The sequence below is a fragment of the Schistocerca serialis genome, chromosome 3 (assembly GCF_023864345.2).
Source record: "Schistocerca serialis cubense isolate TAMUIC-IGC-003099 chromosome 3, iqSchSeri2.2, whole genome shotgun sequence".
NCBI classification, from domain to species: Eukaryota; Metazoa; Arthropoda; class Insecta; order Orthoptera; family Acrididae; genus Schistocerca; species Schistocerca serialis.
This window is the reverse complement of record NC_064640.1, coordinates 112,352,030-112,375,234: the sequence shown is the minus strand read 5'-3', so window position 1 is coordinate 112,375,234 and position 23,205 is coordinate 112,352,030. Positions and strand designations below refer to the sequence as shown.

General features: G+C 40.5%; 1 protein-coding gene across 2 annotated transcripts in view; it reads right to left on the bottom strand.

Annotated features, from left to right (window-relative positions):
- LOC126469799 (phosphatidylinositol 5-phosphate 4-kinase type-2 alpha) overlaps positions 1-23,205 on the bottom strand; it is a 109,861-nt gene that overhangs the window by 28,987 nt on the left and 57,669 nt on the right. For both annotated transcript variants that reach the window (XM_050097056.1, XM_050097057.1), the window contains exon 6: positions 5,003-5,171. In XM_050097056.1, the coding sequence (XP_049953013.1) occupies positions 5,003-5,171 (169 nt within the window). The remainder of the gene's footprint in view (positions 1-5,002; positions 5,172-23,205) is intronic.

Below are 23,205 nucleotides of genomic sequence, written 5' to 3'. Positions count from 1 at the left end.
GAGCAACAGCACATGTCTGACTGATATTTGCCAACAATTCAACCACAAAAGGATGTCTTCCCACTTTAGGAAAATACCATTTCTCAGGTAACATGCTTGGCTACCAGGTGCAAGCTGCTTTCGTTCGCCTTTCTAGACTCGCTGAAAGCCAGATTTTTTATTCTTTTGTCGTAGATCTACAAGCAGGCAGATACAAACTCAATAAGGGAATCGTAAGACAGCGCTCGAGCAAAATACGTCTTGGTACTTTCAGTAGCCCTTAGTGTCAGAGCGAAAACCTTACGGTACTGCCAATTTCATAATGCCACTTTTGTTTTCTGCCGAAATATTTTTGGTTGTTGTGAATACATAATTTTATCTATGAAATGCCACATTTTCATAATACTTGCAAATGATACAGGAAATGAAGTAAATACAGATCTTTTCGAAGTCAAAAGTCGGTAATATTCTACTAATTCGTGTTAAAATAGGCTCAATTGTCTTACAGACACATAATGCTTTATTAAGATAGATTGCCGTCGTGATGTTTCTGTAGTAAGCTGAATTTAATTTTTATTAGTACAGTGAATGTTTTAATTGCATTTTCCATTAGTTTACTAATCGCAACATTAATCATCAAAGAGAAATTAATCAGCAGCTGAATTTTCTTTCACGATATCTACAACAATCTGACTATGCTAAAGTTGTTTGCAAATTCTACGCCTGTAGAACCCCACTGGTTCCAACAATGTCATTAAGCCAGTGTAGTTTTAAGAGTATTTTCATCTAGAAATGAATTGCCCTTAACCGTTGATCGATCAAGAGCAGGAAATATAAAATTTTACGAATATATGATGAGAGGGACAAGTGCTTGAGAGAGGACTTCCCCATCAATTCAAGTGCCTGAGAGATGACTTTCCTATCAATCTCCTGCATAGTTTTGTTTCTCAGATCAAGAGAGTGCGTTATCATGCAGTAGCATAGGTGATGTACTTTTGTTGCTCGATTTTCTTACACTGTGACCGAAAGGTGTCACAGTTGTTGACAACAAATTCCAGCTTTGTTGCACACACCCCTTGGGGCAGAATTCGTAGCCCAAAACTCACTTTTGGGGCTATCAGATGTAAAATATTATGTTCACACTACTCTTTACTCTAGTCTACGTCTTTTGGTGGGGCCCAGCCTTTCATTTCTTCTTAGGAAGTTAACAAGAATGGCATCATAATACGTCACCAGTAACAGTACTGCATAGGAATGCTCAATGAGCGACCTGATGACGTTCAATAATAGTCACTCCGTTGATTTCTGTTGTTTCGAATTGGAGCATGCACTACTCCTAAACCAGACTTCTGACCTTGTTGAATGCAAATGTCGCATGATGGTAAAATGGTAATCCGTCACATATATCAGTATTCGAGACTTCCTTAAAGTGGAAAATCGTTCATGCCAGAACGATCTTTGTTGAAACAAGAATAACTTTTTCTGGCGTATTTTTCCCAAAAGCACTCGCTCCACGCACAGTTCAAATCTTTCTAGTTGTCTCCTCTACATTCACCCCTCTGTTATACCAAAGTAAATGTTGTGTTGCAGATGTTACACCTTTTTCCACTTGCGACAAATTTTACAATGCTTAACTGTAGTTCACGATTTTCAAGTATGCAAAATCCAATGCTTAACTGCAAGATGATAACTAGAACTTCAAATTCGAAAATGGCATTAATACATACACTGCCAGCGTGGCGTCGCCTTCACATGGGCGGCGCCGGATTTCAGGCGGCGGGTGGCGTCTGGCCGGTGGCCGGTAGCCGCTGCAGCGCGAGGAAACGCTCGAGCATAAGCTGTTCTGATCGCGACACAGCCAGGAGCTGTTCTGCGGAATTGTTTCTGGAATACTTGTTATTGCGAGTGGGTAGAATGTTAAGCGAATTGTCTTCGATGTTCAATCAGACTCATAACTTTAGACGGAAATGTGGGAGAAAAAAAAAAACCACAGTTGGACGCGAACATGCGACTCAAAGTTTAGAATGCACGACGATTACCGCGAGACCATGGGCTCACTCCATCCATGCCAACTCGGAAGTAGACAACACTTCCGCATCTTACAGTGTTGCCAGATTGTGCCGATGGCTGGACTTAAGAGTTGTCAGGGGCGGTCAGTTTTATTGGCCACCTTAAGTGAACGACTCGGACTTAGTCTCTGTGGCGGCCGGCCAGTGGTCAGTTTTTATGTCTAAGACTGTACATTCTCGCACATAGTTCAACCTGTTATTACTGTCAGTTGTTCATTTCCATTCTGGTAGTCTGAATCTATGGATTTTGCTAGTAATTATAACAACGCTGCTCATTTGCAAACCCAATCAAGCACATAATCAGACAGCGATTTGTATTCATCCGTTCGGCTTTACTCCGCTCAGCTCGTATAGCCCCGTCCCCTTTTGTCTGCAGAAAGTTTATTTCTAGATGCGATGAGGATTTTCCTGACAGACACATCATGTACACTATGCACACATTCAAATATCAACTTATGAGTAATTCAGAAATTATTTTAAAATGTGTTCAAAACCCAACAGGGAAGCGTTTCAAAATCATATGAATAATCAACAGACAAACGTGCGCTGGGCACTAGGCGCTTTGTGAAACAAGTCTTTTTCCTCAGGAATATGAATTTGGCGCCCCCTTTTCCTGGTAGCATCTAGCTGCTTGCTGTGACTGCTCGCACAGCCAACAGCCACATTCCTGTAGCCAGAAGTGGCAGAATCTACTTCTCAAACGCGACTCAACTGAGCACGCGCATGAGCCTGCTCGTAAATGCTAAAACAAATCTAAAGTAAATAGTTGTGACTTCACGCTCCTCGGAGGCAATTTGTTGTTGTGATGCATTGCATAGTTTCCCTAAAGCCTTTGACAGCTTTTGCTGTTGGCACACGCTTGCATGAGCACTGTGTGTCATTTTTGTATATGGCACATTTCTCTTGCAATTTAAGTTTTTTCATTCTTTTTCTCTCGTTTATGTTTTACCGTTGAAGTATTATTCTGCAGTAGCGGTAATCAGTCATATCCTTTGTTAGGATATCAGTTCTTACCAGTCAAAATAAAAAAAAAAATTAACTGAAAACTAAAACAATGAATAATTCCTGGAATTCTAAAAAATTCCTGGGTTTTTCCAGGTTTTCTCACGGATGAAAAAATTCCCAGGTTATTCCTGGTTGTCCTGGGTTGTATACACCCTATTATTGTGCACGGTCTCCTTCAAAGTATTCTCCTCCACAATCAATACACTGCTCCCAACACAGTTTACACTTCTTGAAGCAGTCTTGGTACATCTCTTGCTGGATAGTGTGAAGCGCTGTCTGGGAATTTTCTTTTATCTCGTCTATTGTTACAAATCTTTGTCCTTTCAATGGGGTTTTCAACTTCAGTAATAAGAAAAGATTTCACAGGTTCCAGGTCTGCAGAGTGAGGAGGATGAGGTAGAACAGTGATTTCGTGTTTTGTGCCACAGTCACACACCAATAGGGATGAGTGTGCAGGTATGCTATTACGATGCACAAGAGCCATAAATTGTCTCACCACATTTCAGGCCATTTCCTTCTCACAATTATTTGCAGGCATTGCAACATGTCCCAATAGTACCATCGATTAACAGTTTGTCCCTGGGGCATGAATTCATGATGAACTAATCCTTAAATGTCAAAGCAAACTATCAGCATGGCTTTGACATTTGACCTGACTGATGAGCTTTTTTTGGTCTTGGAGAACCTTCCTTGATCCACTGTGAAGACTGAAAGGGAGGAATGTGCAGGTGCATTATCGTGATGCAAGAGCCACGAATTGTCTCGCCACATTTCACATTTACTAGCAGGCATTGCAGCATGTCCCACACTGCTATCGATTAACAGCTTGTCCCTGTGGCACGAATTCATGACAAACTAATCCTTCAAAGTCAAAGAAAACTATGAGCATGGCTTTGACATTTGAGCTAACCCGATGACCTTTTCTTGGTCTTGGAGAACCTTTCCTGAGCCATAGTGAAGATTGAACCTTGGTCTCAGTATCATAACTGTAGACCCACATCTCATCACCAGTTATGATTCTCTTAAGGAACATCTAGTTGTCATCTGCACGGGAAGCTCTTCACAGATTGTGAGGCGAATGTCTTTCTTATCTCGACTATGAGCCGTGGGACGAACCTGGCGTCAACATGATGCATTCCAAGATGCTGTCTCAGGATTTCATGATATGATCCAACAGAGATGTTACATTCTGCTCCTCTAACTCTGCCATCTTGAAATTCACAAATTGTGCAACACAACATTCTATTCAATACAGTACTGAACAATAACTAAAAGACATACAACGATGAAACTTACGGCAGGCACACATTAAATACAGGTGTGTGCAGGGATGCCACCCACATTTTGCTCCAACACAGAATTGGTGCAAAATTACGAATGTTCGGGAATTTTCTGAAAAGACTTCTTATGTACAATACATATGTAGTTGTAGTGGGCGAGGGGATGTAGATGTAGATCTAGCAGTAAGATTAAAATGGAGAAAAAAAGGGAAGACAAAATGCATTTTTTTGTGGCTTCATGTAACTTCAGAAAAAGGTAACCTTTAAAATAATATAGCATATAATTCAGAATTATTTCACATAATTCAAACAGTATTTCCTAATTAAAAACAATTAGCTTCCCTTAAGGATGACATGATAGAATATCTATTGCCACTTTCCACACTACAACACAAGATGTAAAATACTATTGCCAATCCGACAACTGTTACATCCCAGTGCTGAAATTAGCAGAGTGAGCAATACGTACTGCAGGCTCCTTTCATGGGTATTGCTTTTCAATATTAAGTCACTGAAACCTAAAAGATAAGCAGATTCCCCAATGAATCTGTTAATTTCAGCCTCAAAATTAAACATCGGGGAAAAAATCTCTCATAATTTTAGTAGTAAATGCAAGAACCAAATGTTCTGATAAATACATGGTAAAGTAGTAATGTCAAAGAAAAGTACCTCAACATCTGCAGTTAGTGTTTCCAGCAATTTCTCTTTCGCATCATCACCAATGTAAATTTTCATCCCTTCTTTGACAAAATCATTATCTTTAAGTGTCGGCAAATCCTTTTCCCTTTCTTTGTCAGAGGCTTCTCGATCCACTGTGGAACCTTTCAAATCAAATTTCCTGGAAAAACAGGCACATATAACAGAAATCTATTTAAATTCACAAATCATCATCTGTGAGTATGTGATAACCATGACAACAACTACATTTACATTTTATGACAGAATACATTAATTAGAAATATAAGATGACTGTCCCCTCCATCCTATCTTTTTCAGTTTTTTTTTTTTTGGTCTTTTATGTATAAAAGAAGCAATTATTGTAGTAGGGAACGTAGGCAAAATCTGTTAAATAAGTCAGTTTTTCCAATCATAATATGGGCACACATATTTATTTAAAGCAAAGATTCAAAGATGAGGGTATGAAACATGAAAAGGGAAACTAGAGTGGGAGGGCAGTGGGGGGCTTGGGAGATGGAAGAGGGGCGAGGGAAGGCTGTAGATGGTTGGGAAGTGGAGAAGTGGGAGGGAAGGAGGGAGGGAGGGAGGAAGGGAGGAAGGGAGGGAGGGAGGGAGGGAGGGAGGGAGGGAGGGGAGGGGAGGGCTTTACAGGACAGGAACGTGAAGGAGGGAGGACTGTATAGGGTTGGGAAGAGAGAGAGGGAGGGAGTTATGTACAAGGTAGGGCGGGGGCAGACGGATTGAAGAATAAGTAGGAGAGAGGGGGAGCAGGAGGAAGGGGAAAGTGGGAGGGAGGGGGGAGTACGAGGCTGGGGAAAGTGGGAGGGAGGGGGGAGTACGAGGCTGGGGGAAGTGGGAGGGACGGGGGAGTACGAGGCTGGGGGAAGTGGGAGGGACGGGGGAGTACGAGGCTGGGGGAAGTGGGAGGGAGGGGGGAGTAGGAGGCTGGGGGAAGTGGGAGGGAGGGGGGAGTACGAGGCTGGGGGAAGTGGGAGGGAGGGGGGAGTACGAGGCTGGGGGAAGTGGGAGGGAGTGGGCGAGTACGAGACTGGGGGAAGTGGGAGGGAGGGGGCGAGTACGAGGCTGGGAGAAGTGGGAGGGAGTGGGCGAGTACGAGACTGGGGGAAGTGGGAGGGAGTGGGCGAGTACGAGACTGGGGGAAGTGGGAGGGAGTGGGCGAGTACGAGACTGGGGGAAGTGGGAGGGAGTGGGCGAGTACGAGACTGGGGGAAGTGGGAGGGAGTGGGCGAGTACGAGACTGGGGGAAGTGGGAGGGAGTGGGCGAGTACGAGACTGGGGGAAATGGGAGGGAGTGGGCGAGTACGAGGCTGGAGGGAGTGGGCGAGTACGAGGCTGGGGGAAGTGGGAGGGAGGGGGCGAGTACGAGGCTGGGGGAAGTGGGAGGGAGGGGGCGAGTACAAGGCTGGGGGAAGTGGAAGGGAGGGGGCGAGTACGAGGCAGGGGGAAGAGGGAGGGAGTGGGCGAGTACGAGGCAGGGGGAAGAGGGAGGGAGTGGGCGAGTACGAGACTGTGGGAAGTGGGAGGGAGTGGGCGAGTACGAGGCTGGGGGAAGTAGGAGGGAGTGGGCGAGTACGAGGCTGGGGGAAGTGGGAGGGAGTGGGCGAGTACGAGGCTGGGGGAAGTGGGAGGGAGTGGGCGAGTACGAGGCTGGGGGAAGTGGGAGGGAGTGGGCGAGTACGAGGCTGGGGGAAGTGGGAGGGAGTGGGCGAGTACGAGGCTGGGGGAAGTGGGAGGGAGTGGGCGAGTACGAGGCTGGGGGAAGTGGGAGGGAGTGAGCGAGTACGAGGCTGGGGGAAGTGGGAGGGAGTGGGCGAGTACGAGGCTGGGGGAAGTGGGAGGGAGTGGGCGAGTACGAGGCTGGGGGAAGTGGGAGGGAGTGGGCGAGTACGAGGCTGGGGGAAGTGGGAGGGAGTGGGCGAGTACGAGGCTGGGGGAAGTGGGAGGGAGTGGGCGAGTACGAGGCTGGGGGAAGTGGGAGGGAGTGAGCGAGTACGAGGCTGGGGGAAGTGGAAGGGTAGGGGAAGTAGGATAGGGGGGAAGTGGAAGGGAAGGGAAAGGAGGATGGGGAGTAAGTGTCACGGAGGGCCAAGTGGGACGGGAGGGCAAGTGGGACGACAAATAAGAGGGAGAGAGAGGGAAGTAGGGGAGAAGGGAAACTGAGAGGGAGGGGGAAGTGGGAGAGAAGAAATGGGAAGTAGGAGGGAGGAGTAAGTAGGAGGGAGGAGGAAGAGGGGAGTGGGAGAGAGGGGAAGCACGACGGAGGGGGGGGGGGGTGACAGAGGCAGGGAGAAGTATAATTTTGTTACTTAACTAATATTTACATCCATGGTGTGCACTAAATTTCAGGTGGCAGTAAATATTAGTCCTCAAGCTCATATTGGTGAGCAGGCATTTGATTTTCAAATAACTCCTTCCATCTCTGGTAGGGTTTGTTAGTGTGAAAAAAATTGAGTTGCACTGCAGCTCGGAGTTGATGTACAATGGTATGATCCCCTCCAACTGGCTGGGCAAGTAAATTGGAAGAAGGAAGGCAGTTGCGTACCTTCTCCAACAGTCATGTCTAGTAAAGCACTGTGGCGTTCAAAACACCTTCAGATTGATGACAGCTTTGCCTTATTTTAACAGACACTAAGAGATACTCAAGATAAAAATTGTTTGTGTCTAGCTTTATTTAACTGAATCCACCCCCCCCCCTCTCTCTCTCTCTCTCTCTCTCTCTCTCTCTCTCTCTCTCTCTCTCTCTCTCTCTCTCTCTCTCTGTCTCTATTTATCAACTAAAATCATTTTCACAAGTTGTTTGGTAGTGATATGTTACAAATCCCTAACATATTAAAAGAGTGTACCACACTTAGATTCAGATCCAGGCTCTTGCCTTTCACGGGCAGTACTGTTAACAACTGAGCTATCAAGATATGACACTCAACATGTCTCACAACTTCAACCTGTGTATCAGAAACTTTACAGAGACCCTGCCATATTCTTCACTGGATTGGCAGTCCTGGAAAAAAGTTCATGTTGACAAATGTGTTACCCACACAACTGTCCGTGAAAGAAGAGATGGACCCAGATCTGAGTCCCAGTTTAACAATGAGTTACAATCTAAAAGGAAATACAATAACATCATACATTCTACTGCAAAGTTAAAGATTCATACTACAAACATCTATTATAGCTAGTTAATTACATGTTTCATTGATCAACCTCACAGTGACAATTATGATGTGGAATGTGTCATGTGCATACGATATGCACACACGAATCACGGATCCTTAAAAAAAAATTTTTTGTCACCTACTCTATTCCCTTAAATGGCACAAAATGCATATATTATATCTATATATTTATTTATTCCTATTCAAAAATTCATCTATGGTATAGAAGGAGTTGTCAAGGAGATAAGATTTCAATTTATTTTTGAAACTATTACTGCTGTCTGTCAGAAATTTTATTTCATCTAGTAATTTATCGAAAAGTTTCACAACAGCATATTTTACCCCTTTCTGTGCCAAAGATAGGTTAAGTAGAGGATAGCGTAAGTCTGTTTTTCTTTTGGTATTATAATCATGAATGTCACGCTGGTCCATGTTGTTGAGAGCAAATTTCATTACTGAGTAAATGTACTTTGAGGCTGCTGTAAGAATTCCTAACCTTTTAAACATATGCCTACAAGATATGCAACTATGAGCCCCACACATTACTCTAACCACTTTCTTCTGAGCAGTGAATAGTTTTTGCCTATACAAAACATCTCATGGAGCACACATGTATGGGAAAAGAATCTGTATTAATATTAACTGAGTGATTGGAGTAAAGCAAGAGTTATGATTGCCAGGTCCCACAGCTGTTGACAAGGAAGACAATGAAAACCAGGATGACAGAATGTCATGATCTTTCAAATTTATAAGTAGTCACTCCAGAATTTTTTTACGGAGTCATAGTGTGTGATGAAATCTGGATATTTTATTTCAATTTTGAGAGAGAAAACGATCTGATGAATTGCAGGCTTTCTTTCAGGATCTCTGCACTGAAAGAAGCACCAACATGTTGAATAATAGGTGGGGAAAGAGGGGCTGCAGGGGGGGGGGGGGGATTTTCATATACTTTCTTGAACATGAAACAAATGTTACCAAGATACAATGCTGTTAATTGTTGGTCAAGCTGCAGTGTACCTTTTGACCACATGAAGCACCGGTGACCTTAGAAATTGGTCAACTGGTATGGACAGTTGTACCATAACAACAAGCAGCCCTGGTGTAATAATTTACCCCAAACCTTTGCAAAATTGTATTGGTATCATTGAAACAAAAATAGGTGATTGGTGGAGTGCAATGAATCAAATGGATCACACTTTAAGACACATCGCCAAAGAACTATTGTTTTCACATAAAAAATTACTTCTGTAGTGATTTACAGTTGCCTAGCTATACTGTCCAGTGGGATACATTTTCATTGGCCATGGTATTTTTGATTATTTTCTTCATAGGCAGACTGTTAACTGGCTACAGATCTCAGATTAAATCTAAATGCTCTCCCACATGCTCAATATCCTTTGTCATCATTTATGAATTAAAACTGTTGTATACAGATACATCACGAGTTGTAACACCGTCACAGAGGCTTTGTTACAACAAATGTATACACAATATTTACATTCACTGAAATGAGACCAGATAACTTGGGACACAATTGTGTGAACTTACAGTTTGGACAGTATATGGTAGAAAGTGACACAGAGAAGGAACACTGCATTTCCAAAATTAACCCAAAATCTGACATTTCTCTATCAGTTGTGGACATGTTTTCAATTAGGACCGTTACTATGCCAGTCAGTTAGTGCCCAGTAGTCAAAAATGTATAAATCTATGTTAGTTCTGAGTCTGTAACTGGGCATCAATGAGTGAATATCCTTTGTTCAGTATTTTCAGGTTTGGTGCCACGTAGTTGAAATGTGCACATCTTATGTCCAGTACTTTCTCATTACAGTACATCATGTATTATACAAACATCTATGTTAACCATCACAACTTGTGAACTTTGTAAAACTTCTATTAGTCAGTGTAGCTTACTGAGCTGTGCTCCGTGTTACAATATTGATGTTCATATATACAGAGTGAGATATCTTGGCGGTGATGGTGATGGTGATGGTGATGGTGATGGTGGTGGTGGTGGTGTGGGGAGGGAGGGGGGGCAGGGGGGGGGGGATGGATGCCCCAGGTGCAAAATTGCAAGGACTTGCATATAGTCCATATAATAACTGATGATCTATTTTCACTGCTTTTTTAACAATTATTAATCGACATGTTCAGTCACCGGAGTGGGGGTCGCTCCATCCTCAAAAAGGCAGGTCATGAGATCTCCGATTTGTTGGAGTGGCCCACTTTTACTTTGAGTGCATGCGCAAAACAAGTACTCTTGTTTGCTTCATGACTCCATTATTACGTTTCAGTTCGGAAATAAAGGTTCTCCCTAGTAGCCTATACCAGGACTGAAAGACATAAAAAAAAGAAGCCTCTGATATAATGCACATGTAAATAATATTTCTATTTTATAGAATGGTGCATAAGAAAGTTTAGTTAGTAATAAATTCATTTTTTAATTGTTTGCAATAAGAGCGCTGCTGTTCCCAGAGTACAGGTGGACAAGAAGTTCTTTGTTACTAACAGAATCACCGAGGTTTGATGCTCTGTAGAGGTAGTACCACTTTACACAAACAGATGGTGCTGACTGTATGAACTTTATGCTAGTCTGTATTACTCGATTAATCATAGTGATCACATTCCCACATTTGCAGCTGGCAAGTGATGTTGTGGTGGTCCATTCTTCTACGTAGACCATTTTCATAAATTTAACACACCTATACTTAGTAAGTTAATGAAAAATCTGTCATTCAGTACTTTTTTTACATATTCTTATGTTCTCACCTGATGACACTGAAAAATAATTAATGTTATCTCTAAATTTTAGTTACAGAGAGAAAAATATAGTCTTGTAAAAGTTTAATTTGCTTCAATTTAATACATTTACACAATGCTTATTTAAATTAATTTTTATCTTTGGACACTGCTCTGTGGTTATCTATTTTTTCCCCCCCTAAGAGTGTCATTAAAATGGGCCCAAAACATGCACACATTCATTCTCAGATTTAAGGCCTCCATGTCACTGGAATGTCTAACACTAAAATTGCTTAAAAGTTGTGTGTTGATCCAAAAACTGTTAGAGTTTGGGTTAATGGAGCTGATGGCATTGTTTGTGACAGTAAGGGAGTTGGACACCAACAAAACTCACAGCAAGCACTAAAGATAACTCAGACCTATGGTAAAGGTTAAAACTGTCATCTGTTCTCTGGCAGCTATCAAAGTCTGTATTTCTCTTATGACTATGAGCAAAGACAGGAGACCATCAGTAGTATAAATGTAAAAGACTGTTCATAGATAATCCTGGGGAAAACATGCTTATGTCCAATGAAAAAGATCCTATGCTGCCAGAAAAAAATGTTGTTGATCATCAGGCACTTTGTAAAAGAATAATGTCTGATGTTTCCTGTGATGCCAACCCTGAAGGAATAAGGAAAAGTATACACATTCTGTTTACAGAAGAGAGTACAGTAGAGCTTTATCCATAGACCAACACACAAAATTCCTGAATCCATACAAACAAACCACAGAAAATTTATCCAGTTCATAGACAAAAGCAAGGCTTGGAGACACCGGTTGCCGACGGCATCTGTGGCTATGGAAAAACTGAACTGTGCGTGGTTGATGCAGAAAGGACCATCAATGCTGATTATTACTAGGGAGCACAAGCAGTCCAGAATGGTATTTTCACAAATCTAGACAATTCCGTTCTTATGTATGATGGAGTGACAATTCACACAACCAAACAAACAATGACACTTATGGAAAGAACATTCCCTACTGTTTGCAAAGAGCTGCCTGGAACAGGTCAGATCTAAACCTACAGAACACCTGTGCACGAGACTACAGGATATAGTCTTCAAAGAACCTTGTTCACACAACAGAAACCAGCTTATTTCAAGTGTTCATGAGGAATGGAACTTGGTCACCCCCTGAGGAGACAGCAGAGCTCATGGAGAGTTTTGGCAGATGAACTGAAGAATGATCCCGTAATCAGTGGTGCCATACAAAATATTGGAAAAGTGAACAAATCACTGCACAAATCATTCACTCAAGTGCAGCAAGGTGTTTTTTTGAAGAAAAAAATATGAAAAGAAAAGAGAGAGAGAGAGAGAGAGAGAGAGAGAGAGAGAGAGAGAGAGAGAAGAGAAGAGAAGAGAAGAAACCTGTAAAACTGTGTAATAAAAATATTCTTAAAAAGCTTCAGGGAGAAACTGTCCATACATCCTGCAGTTTTAGTGAGTTTCCCACAAGAAGCAGTAGATATTGAGATTGGTCTTAACCATTACGTACCCGAGAAGGATATCTGAGTAACCCCAAGCAAGTGTTTTCTTCATAATTATTTTAGTTTTTGCAAACAATGGAATGTATTTTTTGTATTTGACCACTTAAATGTCTGTTAAGACACTTTTTTGTATTTAATGTAGCCTATAAAACTTCATAATCTAAATAAATAGGCTGGGGCAGCATGAATAACCCACTCAGTATTTCTCGTAACAATGGTTTCTGGCTAGCTACAGCACATTCTGTCCCTTTTGTCATTCCCTTTCTAACTGGTACAGATGTACCACCACCTACTGTAGCCCTGGTTCCCTTCTAGCCTTCAGTAGTGCCACTATGACGACTAAAAATTTTCAACACTAGTTACCAACTAGTTGTGTTTATTCATTGGTTGTTTACATGCATTTTTTTCAACAGATAATACTGGCAGATCATTTTTTAAGGATTCATTTTATATGATGTTAGAAAATGGCAATTGAGTTTTAAGGACAGGGTTGTCGTATTCTCCTGTGAAATATGCTATATATTGCTTTTCTTGCGTGGTTTAAAAAAATAAAGGGAGAAGTTCTTTTGTAGAGCCACGTGGTTTTAAAACGTCGAAAAAGCTAACCCCAGGGTATTAGATCTTGAAAAAAGTTGTCACTGTGTTGAAACATTTGAAAACTAGAGAGCACTTAAAATGAGACTACAAAAAATATGTCACTTACAACTGGAAGGCTGTATTAACAAGAATTCTTACTGTATTTGGCCAGATAATCTTTACCCTTGCGTGGACACCCACAAGATCTTTGTGGAAGTAATAACTGGATTTTTCCTCAAAACTTTCAAGCAACTTGAATTTGAGCCAACTGTGAATCATCTTCACAAATTTCAGCAGGCCAACAGCTATGGTGTGTCTCATCTTTCTCCATGGAGTCAAAGTGAATTCATCAAACTACTTTGAGATCAAGGCAGAATAGAGATGTTAAAGAAAATTTCTAAAGCTACATATTTCTCTATCATATTTGATAGTACACCAGATATATCGCATACCAAAAAAATTTCTCCAGTAATTCGTTATGTACACACTTTGACTTAAAACCCAGCTGGTAACTGCCTGCCACGAAGTCTAAGTCTGCACTGATCGCAACATGGAACAAATAACATGACAACAGTGATAATTCTCTATATCCACCTATCTGCACAATCTGGCACACAGTAGGCTGTGGCAGTTCCTGAAGGAAGTCTTGTTTTCTGCTTGAGTTATTATACTACGAGGGTCGGTCAAAAAGTAATGCCTCCCATTTTTTTTCTACTTAAAGAAATTAAGTTAAGTGAAAAATTTGAATTTGGCGCCATTCCTCAAACCTTCTTCTGCAATCCACTGCAGTAGTAACTTTCTGTGTCAACAGGTGGCAGCACAGCAGAAGTTTGTAAGATGGCCGACATCGATGTTCGTTTGAGACAGCGTTGTGTGATTGAATTCTTGAAAGCAGAAGGTGAAACGCCCATACGCATTCATGAAAGACTGAAGAAGGTGTATGGTGTTGTGACAGTGGATGTCAGCACTGTTAGACGATGAGTTCGTCGTTGTAAGGAAGCTGAAGGGCGAACACCGTTGACTGACGAAAAGCGGAGCGGCAGGCCGGTGAGTGCAGTGACTCCACACAACATTCAGCAAGTTGATGACATCATTCGTGGTGACCGTCGGGTGACTGCAGATGAAGTGTGTCGCATTATTTCTCTTAGTAAACGCAGTGTGATCACGATTATTAAACAATTGGGGTACTCAAAAGTTTGTGCACGGTGGGTTCCAAGAATGTTAACCGATCAGAATAAAGAGGCAAGGAAAACAATAGCCTCCCAACACTTGCAGCGCTTCCGTTTGGAGGGAGATGAGTTTCTGAAAAAAATTGTGACCGGGGACGAAACATGGGTGCATTTTTTTGAACCCGAATCAAAGAGGCAGTCAATGGAGTGGCGTCACACAAGCTCGCCGAGGAAGAAAAAATTCAAAACTGTGCGATCGGCAGGGAAAGTTATGGCAACAGTTTTCTGGGATACAGAGGGTGTGATTCTGGTTGATTTTTTGGAGCAGGGATGCACAATAAATTCTGTTCAATACGCCACAACCCTCAACAAACTTAAAGCACATCTTCAGCGAGTTCGCCCAACAAAATCAATGGCAGATGTTCTTCTTTTGCATGACAATGCTAGACCACACACCAGTCGTCACACCTCTGACGAGATTGTCAAAATTGGATGGGAAGTTTTGCCTCATCCCCCATACAGCCCTGACCTGGCACCATCAGACTTCCATCTGTTCGGGCCACTAAAAGAAGCTCATCGTGGGATTCATTTTGAAGATGAGGAGGCCATCAAAACATCCGTGCGTCAATGGCTTAGGAAGCAGAGCTGTGATTTTTACCGTGCTGGGATACATGCCCTTGTTCAAAGATGGACCAAAACTGTAGAGATGGGCAGAGATTACATTGAAAAATGACAAAATGATCCTCAATGTTGTGGTTTTCAACCTATGTAATTGCATTTAAATTTCCTGACAATTAAACGTAGAAAAAAAAATAGGAGGCATTACTTTTTGACTGACCCTCGTACATCTACACCCATGGTCTAGCAGTACACAACATGTTGCCTGAATGCGTCTTGCAATTGAACCGGCCTGTTGCCTAAATTTTTATAGTGCCTTTCGTCTGAATACAGAAATCCTAAACGTTATGGTGGTACAGTTTGTTTTTCACTTTCTGACACACCAGTAATAACTCTTCCATACAATAACATTTTTGTGACAAATTTCTTGGCAGATTGTCTGCCTTTGAACGCTGCGTGCGTTAGACCTCTCCAGGACCAATTTGCTGGCTCCTGGCAGTGGTTGCTGCAGTGGAGCTGCCCTCCTTCACCTTGTGTAGAAAGCATCAGCTACCACTTGAAAAGTATAAAATGGTTTATTGCTGTTGAGTGACACTCCACAAAAAGTCTATGATTTTCGTTTCACACTTGATAGCAACAGAGGCAGATGAACTATTTTTACATGATGAGTAGTGTATTATAGTAATATGCAAGACGTGAGTATGGCTCAAAATTAATTTTATAGTTTTTGATCCAATTAGAATACCTCACTATGTTGTTTAATGTTATTACTAATGCTTTATATCTCGTTTCTTTTTCTTTTAGAAGCGATTCATCAATCAATTTTTTTGCATGTGTGGAACCACTGAGCTAACGTCTCATCCATTTTATTACTTATGTGAAGTACAGCGCTCCTGGAGAGAAGAAAATTAAATTTTCTGTCTCTGTGTCTCATCTTACATGAGGATTATATCTGGAGGATTATATCATCAAACTGAAATGAATTTAATGGAACAATTCAGAAGTAAGCACACTATCACAGGGTTGCCAAATATTTGCAACAATGTTACCAAGCCTTAGGTGTGTCTAGGACAGCTATGTAGCAAAATGCTTGTCGTGCTCATCTTATATGACTCTCAGAGGGAAAGTGTAAGTGCATTTGGTATGTATGCAGTATTCTCTCCTGATGCTTTTGAATGTCACCTATCACGCTATCTGTATTTAAGGAATTCAATAATATTTAATCTAGAATTCCTCATTTTTTGAAGCTTTCCAGCACGGAAAGGTGATATTAATGCCAGTGTTATATAATTTCAATGCAGGGATAGCAAAGCTAATGATACCAGTCTCCGCTTGAGCACCATAAGGCATGTGAAATATTTAGGTATATGATTTTCCATCACTATTACAATTCCCCCAAAATATAAATGGCTAAAACTCTTACTTTGACAGTTTGGAACAAAAACTTATTTCAGTGGAATGAAAAATAATTGGAAATCAATCTTCCCTCACACACCATCAAACAGTAAGATATGAAACACTTTGCGCCTCAAAATCAAATGTGCCTATGTGCAGTCTTGCGCCAAATACATACAGAATTTCATGACTACCACAAAAATGCAGAAGTATGTTGGTGGTGAAGGAAAGCAAGAAGAAACACAGTTAACTAATTGTTTGATACCACACATTAATCAATTCATTTGAGGATTCAAAAGAGGAGAAACTGAAAATTATGTTCATTAATACAGAAACTAAACTGTAAATATTGGAAATGTGCAATTCTGCACCTTCATATTTTTTTCACATTGAGAACTATACACGTAATGCAAATACGTATCCTGTTCATTGCTTTCATAATGTCCCCTTCTTGTTTTGTCCCTCAATGATGAAAAAATCCATATCATGCCACTGATGGTTCCTTCGAATATTTCCAGTGACTTTTTGACTTGTTTGTGTGTTGTTGCTTGTTACTCGTAAAGCAGATCACTATACTTGCTCCCACGAGGGATCTGATCAAGGCTGACAGAAATCTTACAAATTGTATAATTTATTCATTGGCATGGCTCATTCGAACAGCAATGTTATCAAACACAGTCTTCTATTTAGTTGTAACACTATAACCAGCAGCTGAGCCAGCAGTAAACGTTGGTCATGATCACAAATTCGTAGCTATATGCAGCAGTAGCGGAGCCCATACAACATATTCGATTGTTGCATAATATACTATAACATAACGGTGTGTCGCCATGGTGTTAAATCAACAGAAATTGTTGCGGAGTTCTGCATGTGTCATTGGCCTCTTGTTGTCATCTTTAATTACTGGGCTTTTCCTATTGCCCTAGAAATGAAATGAGATGCTAAGGTAAATGTGCGCATCCTGTGTGGCAAAACAACCTACATTCCGTTCTTCCAAATTCAATGGCATTGTGAACCGGGACCAAATAGCAATAGGAAAGCCCTTGCAAGTGAATAAATAATAATAATAATTATTATTATTATTATTATTATTGTTGTTGTTGTTGTTGTAATAGTAATAGTAATACTAACAAACTAATAACGAATGAAATTTACTGCATCACAGAAGAAGGTTGTTGATTAAAAATAAAAATAAATAAAAATAGGTTGATCATTCTGTTGAAGCAATGCAAAGTTTTCTCAGCATTTTGTTACTGAATACTGTTCTGGCTATTTGCTGAGTGAAAAGGAAAAACTGAGATGATGCACATTGGTAGTCCAATGAGATCTGAATTAGCAGCTAACCCTTGTCTCAGATCATGGTAAGAGCATGGCGCCCTGGAGCAAACATAACATCGCTTCATTTAACTCTCTGCCAATGCTCTGGCGGTAGGTAACACAGCCAGTTCACAACATGAAACACAAACCAACTGAAATATAAGTGTGAAATTACCCTCCTAGGGCCAAAAAATCAAATTTACAACCTTGATGTCATACAAACGTGATGACTGTTCAGATTACATTTTTAGTATGAAAAGAGAATATTATGAGAATTTAGCAGGATCACTCAGCACCAATCCCGAAAGTGAGTGAACAATTATGAGGTGCCAAACATCGTCAGCAATATTGACAAGTATCAAATGCACTAGCAATACGAAGAACTTCACGGACAACCCACAATGTCCTCACTGTCATATACAGCCTGCTCCAGCCAGCCCTCAGTACAGCAATGGTACCAGACACAGATCTAAGAAAAGGCTTCACACTGACAGCAAATTACACCCTTGAAAAATACAAATGAGTTGCACAGCTTGTTTTAACAAAACTTAAACTTGTGTAAAATGACCTTGCCCACACTGTCAAGAAACTGTAATATACTACGCACTGCTAGCCTCAAACAGACTATCAACATCGATACTCTGTAAATCTCTTAAGTGCCTGGCAGAGGGTTCGCCAAACCACCTTCACAATTCTTTATTATTACAATCTCGAATAGCACGCGGAAAGGATGAACACCTATATCTTTCCATACGAGTTCTAATTTCCGTTCTTTTATTTTATTTTTATTTTATGATGGTGATCGTTTCTCCCTATGTAGGTCAGCATCAACAAAATATTTTCACATTAGGATGAGAAAGCTGGTGATTGGAATTTCATGAGAAGATTCCTCCACAGCAAAAAATGCCTTCGTTTTAATGATGTCCATCCCAAATCCTGTATCATTTCAGTGACACTCTCTCCCCTATTTCGCAATAATACAAAATGTGCTACCCTTCGTTGAACTTTTTCAATTTACTCTGTCAATCCTATCTGGTAAGGATCCCACACTGTGTCTGGTCTTGTGTCACACACAACTGTAATATGAAGAATACCACCAAACTGTTGAGATATTATGGATAATAGACTTAATGCATTGATGTCACAGAGAAATAAACCCAGTTGTGAATTTACAGGAAGAAACTGAATATCTGACTACTGAAGCAGAAACAAAATAGAAAAAATAGGCAGCAGATTTGCAGTTGTGCACTTTCATGCGTTTTTCACCTCAATATCTACCACAGGTAATGCATACTAACAAGCTCATTTATTGCTTCCGTGATTTACTCCATCTTGTTCAATACTGAATTGATGAACAAAATACAGATTCTTGTCATTGACAGTTGCTTTGAATCCGTTCAGAGACTTTCTCTTGCTTTGTTGATGATGTAAGTTGGTTTTCACGAAGCAGATAACTATGACTACTCCTGAAAGATTCCCAGGAGACAACTAGCATGGAGGGTTAAGATTCGTCACTTACTTCAAACATTTAAAAGCTCTATTATATTGTAGTGAAAGGATGTGATAAGATACAGCTTTTGCAACAAAATTGTAACTTACTTCAAAAGCAACTACAGTTTTCCAGTGAGAACTTTACAACCTTGTGGACAAGGCATTGCTGCAGTAAACATTCTTTCACTGCCACAAGCATAGCAGAGGTAAATACCTCACAACATGAAAGGTAAGAATAGTGGTAACTCATGCATGAAACAACCTTTTTTGGAATCAAGAAATACTACTTTATTAACCCAATCTGGTTTCTTAAGTGGAAATTATTCAGAATATCTCATTGACGTGACAAGAAAAAGTCAAGTGAATTTAGCAGGATCAATCGGCCTCACACCCACAAATCTGTTATGACAACAGAGTTGCCAAAACAATTCCTATGACGTTACAAAAGTCTTGACTACGTTACTGGCGAGAAGTATGCATTTCTGTAGTGGGAATCATGCATGATCGGATCTGGACATCTGATGTAGCACACTGTCTCTTGCTAGATTGGGTGAACAGGATAGTTAGTATGCATTAGATGTATAGAGCTCAAAGTGAAAAACATATAAAGGCGCAGAATTGCACATTGTCAAAATTTACAACGTAGTTTCTTTGTTAATGAACATAATTCTTAGTTTCTTCTCTTGTGAATCCTTAAATGCATTGATTACTGTGTGGCATCAAAAAAATTAGTTCACTGTGTTTCTTCTTGCTTCCATTCCCACAAAAATACCTCTACATTCTCATGATAGTCATGAAATTATATTTGTATGTGGCACACAAGACTATACAGACACAGTCAATACTGAGGTGCAAAAGTGTTTGATATCTTATCGTTTCATGACATGGGGGAGGGGGGCGGGGGGGGGGGGGGAGACGGTTGATTTCCAATTACTTTTTATTCTACTGAAATAAGTTTTTGTTCCAAACTGTCAAAGTAACTGTTTTATTCATTTCTATTTTGGGGAAATTTTATCGTAATGGAAAATTATATACTTAAATATTTCACATACTGTATGCTGCCTAAGCGGAACTAATATCACTAGCTTTGCTATCCCTGTGCCGAAATTATATAACACTGGCATTAACAGCCCCCTTCCATACCAGAAAACTTCAAAAAATGAGGAATTCTAGATTAAATCTAATTCAATGCCTTAAATATAGATAGCCTGAAAGGTGACGTTAAAAAGCATCGGGAGATAATGCTGCATAAATACCAAACGCATTCGCGTCTTCCCTCCGTGGGTCCATATAAAATGAGCACAGCAAGCATTTTGCCACATAGTTGCCTCTACCACAGCTAAGAATTGGCAACATCACAGCAAATATTTGGCAACCCTGAGATAGTGCATTTACTTCTGCATGTGGTCCTGAATTATCCTCTAAAATCACTTGGCATTCCCTTTCCACTTTGATCACTTACACTACATAATCGTCATGTGAAACGAGACACAGAGACAGAAAATATAATTTTTGGACTCCAGAAATGCTGCACTTCAAATAAGTAACAACTATTCTTACCTTTAACGTAGCACTATGAGGCTCAGCAACCAATATTGGACAAGAGAGTTCATCTCCTATCACCGTCTCATTAATTCAGTGGTTCCGCGCACGTCTAGTGATGCAAGTGCAGTGCGAGTTGTCAGTTCTAATCGCGGTGCAGACCAGTGCATTCCAGGCTGTTATTTCCATTTTATTTAATGTAGCTGCAAATTGTTAAAAGAAATTCTTTAACAAACTCTGAAGAAAACTTTTACACATTAAGCCATCTCACAAGGTACAGTCAGTAAGCTGTGTTAATGGTCATAGATGTCTGCTTTGTGAATAAAACTTTTTCACTATACAAACATCTCTGAAGAACTTCAACTCAACCGTCAATGACACAAATTAGAGTTCAGAATGTCAGGGGAAGAGTTATGAAGTGAATATAGTTCCTCTGTGCTAAATCCATGTAACAGTAATGAGGCACCCCTGCAGATGTTTGCTAACACTGGCATTGGTGACTCCCTTCCACTTGGTAGCTTAAAAAATGAGCAATTTTGTTGCTTTAAACCTAATTCAATACCTTAAATATCACTTTTGAACAGTGTTAAGTTCTCCATGAATCCATACATGGGCCTCAAAATGTGAATGTGCCTACATTGCTATAGAGCCTGCACTGCAATGTATTCACATTGTTTATTGCATACATTCACTAAAAGAAATCAAAATACCAAGTTAAACCCATTAGACCACAGTTACTCACTGTGGCTTCACAAAAACATACAAATTCCTGACAAAAAGTTGTATGAAGAATCACTTCTAAAAGGAAAAGAAATGAGATGTAAAGCACTAATAATAACTTTAAACAACACAGTGAGGTATTCTGACTGGCTCGCAGAGTGTAACATTAATTTTGGACCATAATCATGTCTTGCATATTAGTATAATACAATACTCACCATATAAAAATGGGTCTTCTGGCTACACTGTTACTGAGCGTGAAACACAAATCACACACATTTTTAGTTGAGCTTCACTCAACAATAGTAAAACATCTTACACTCTCCAAAGTGATGAGCAACTGACACCTTCTACACAGAGAGGAGGAGCGCAACTCTGACACAGCAGCTGCTGCTGGGTGCCAGCAAGTTCGTGCTGGATAGGTCTTATGCATGCAGCGTACAAAGCCAGAGAGTCTGCCAAGAAATTTGCCACAAAAATGTTATCAAACTGAACTGTTACTACTGGTATGCCAAAGAGAAAAACATTGTAGCTGTGCTACCATTACACTCACAGTCTCAGCATTCATACAAAAGGCACTATAAAAATTTAGGCATAGAGTGGTTTTGACAGCAAGAGGCTGCATTCAGGTGACACATTGGTTGCTGCTACACCATGGGCACAGATATAGCACAATAACTTGAACAGAAGAAAAGACTTCCTGCAGGAACTGCCACAACCTACTGTGTTGCCAGATTGTGCAGATACCTGGACTTAAAGATTATCAGCATGGCCATGTTATTTGCCCCATGTCACGATCTGCGTGGACTTAAAGACTACAAAGGTCAGCCATCAGCCAGGCTTTACGTCAAGTCAAAGAGCGTATGGAGTGAAGGTTCAGAAGTCACAGTAGAGTAATTCTTTATTTACTTCATTCTATTATTTGGAAAATCAGCTAATGAAATTGCAGAACAAATTTCTCACACGTTGCAAGGAGATGGTCAAAAACTAAAGTACTGCTATGGACATGGAGATGAGAAATGCTGCAACCACAGCTTGAAACACTGACGGCATTCAGAGATGTATTTTGGATATAAACCCCAAAGGACTGTTTGTGCCATGTAACAATCACTCACATTCAATCTTGATGGAGTACGTGCAGCTACTGTTAGAAAAAAACGGAGAGTTATTTGGCACTGTGCAGAATATGTTCACAATTTTCTCAGGCTCGACACATATGTGGAATGTTCTTAAACAAAATGTTCCAATTAATATGAAGTGATTCTCTAAACATGATGGAGTTCAAAGCAAGAACCTGTATATGTGCTCAATGAGCAAAGGATACGCAGGCAATTTGTTGGTTTGCATCGGGACCTATCCTTCCTTTGTATTCCTTTATTTTTTGAGCCCAGTGCTTACTGAAGTGACTGATGTTCAGATATACCTACAACAAAGAGGACTTTTACTTCATCAATGTGTTCAAAAACTGAAAGCACTGAATCCATTTTGTGAGGAAAAAATGTGATTCTCTAGTCAAAATGCAGCTAAAGAGGCATGACATACACAATATATTTGGTATTTCAACAGGAAGAAGAATCTGAAGGCGAAAGAAAGTGTCTGGTGAGAAAAGCATCAACACTGTTTGAAATTTCATTCAGGAAACTCAACAGGAGCAGCTTGAGGCAGTATAAAAGCTAACATCATAATCAAAAAACATCAAACTTAAAAAACATATATTACAAATGAATACACCTCATGGGCTATTTGCTTTCCTTCAAATTCAAATGCTTTTTAATGCAGAAAAACATGAATTCAGCGTTCAAAACTTTCAGCATTTCTGTGAAAAATATTCTGAACTGAGTGCTCCAGCTATGATTGTTCAAGTAAACCACCAAGTAGACACATACAAAGAAGTTCACACGGAAGACAACATTTTTTGTATGGATA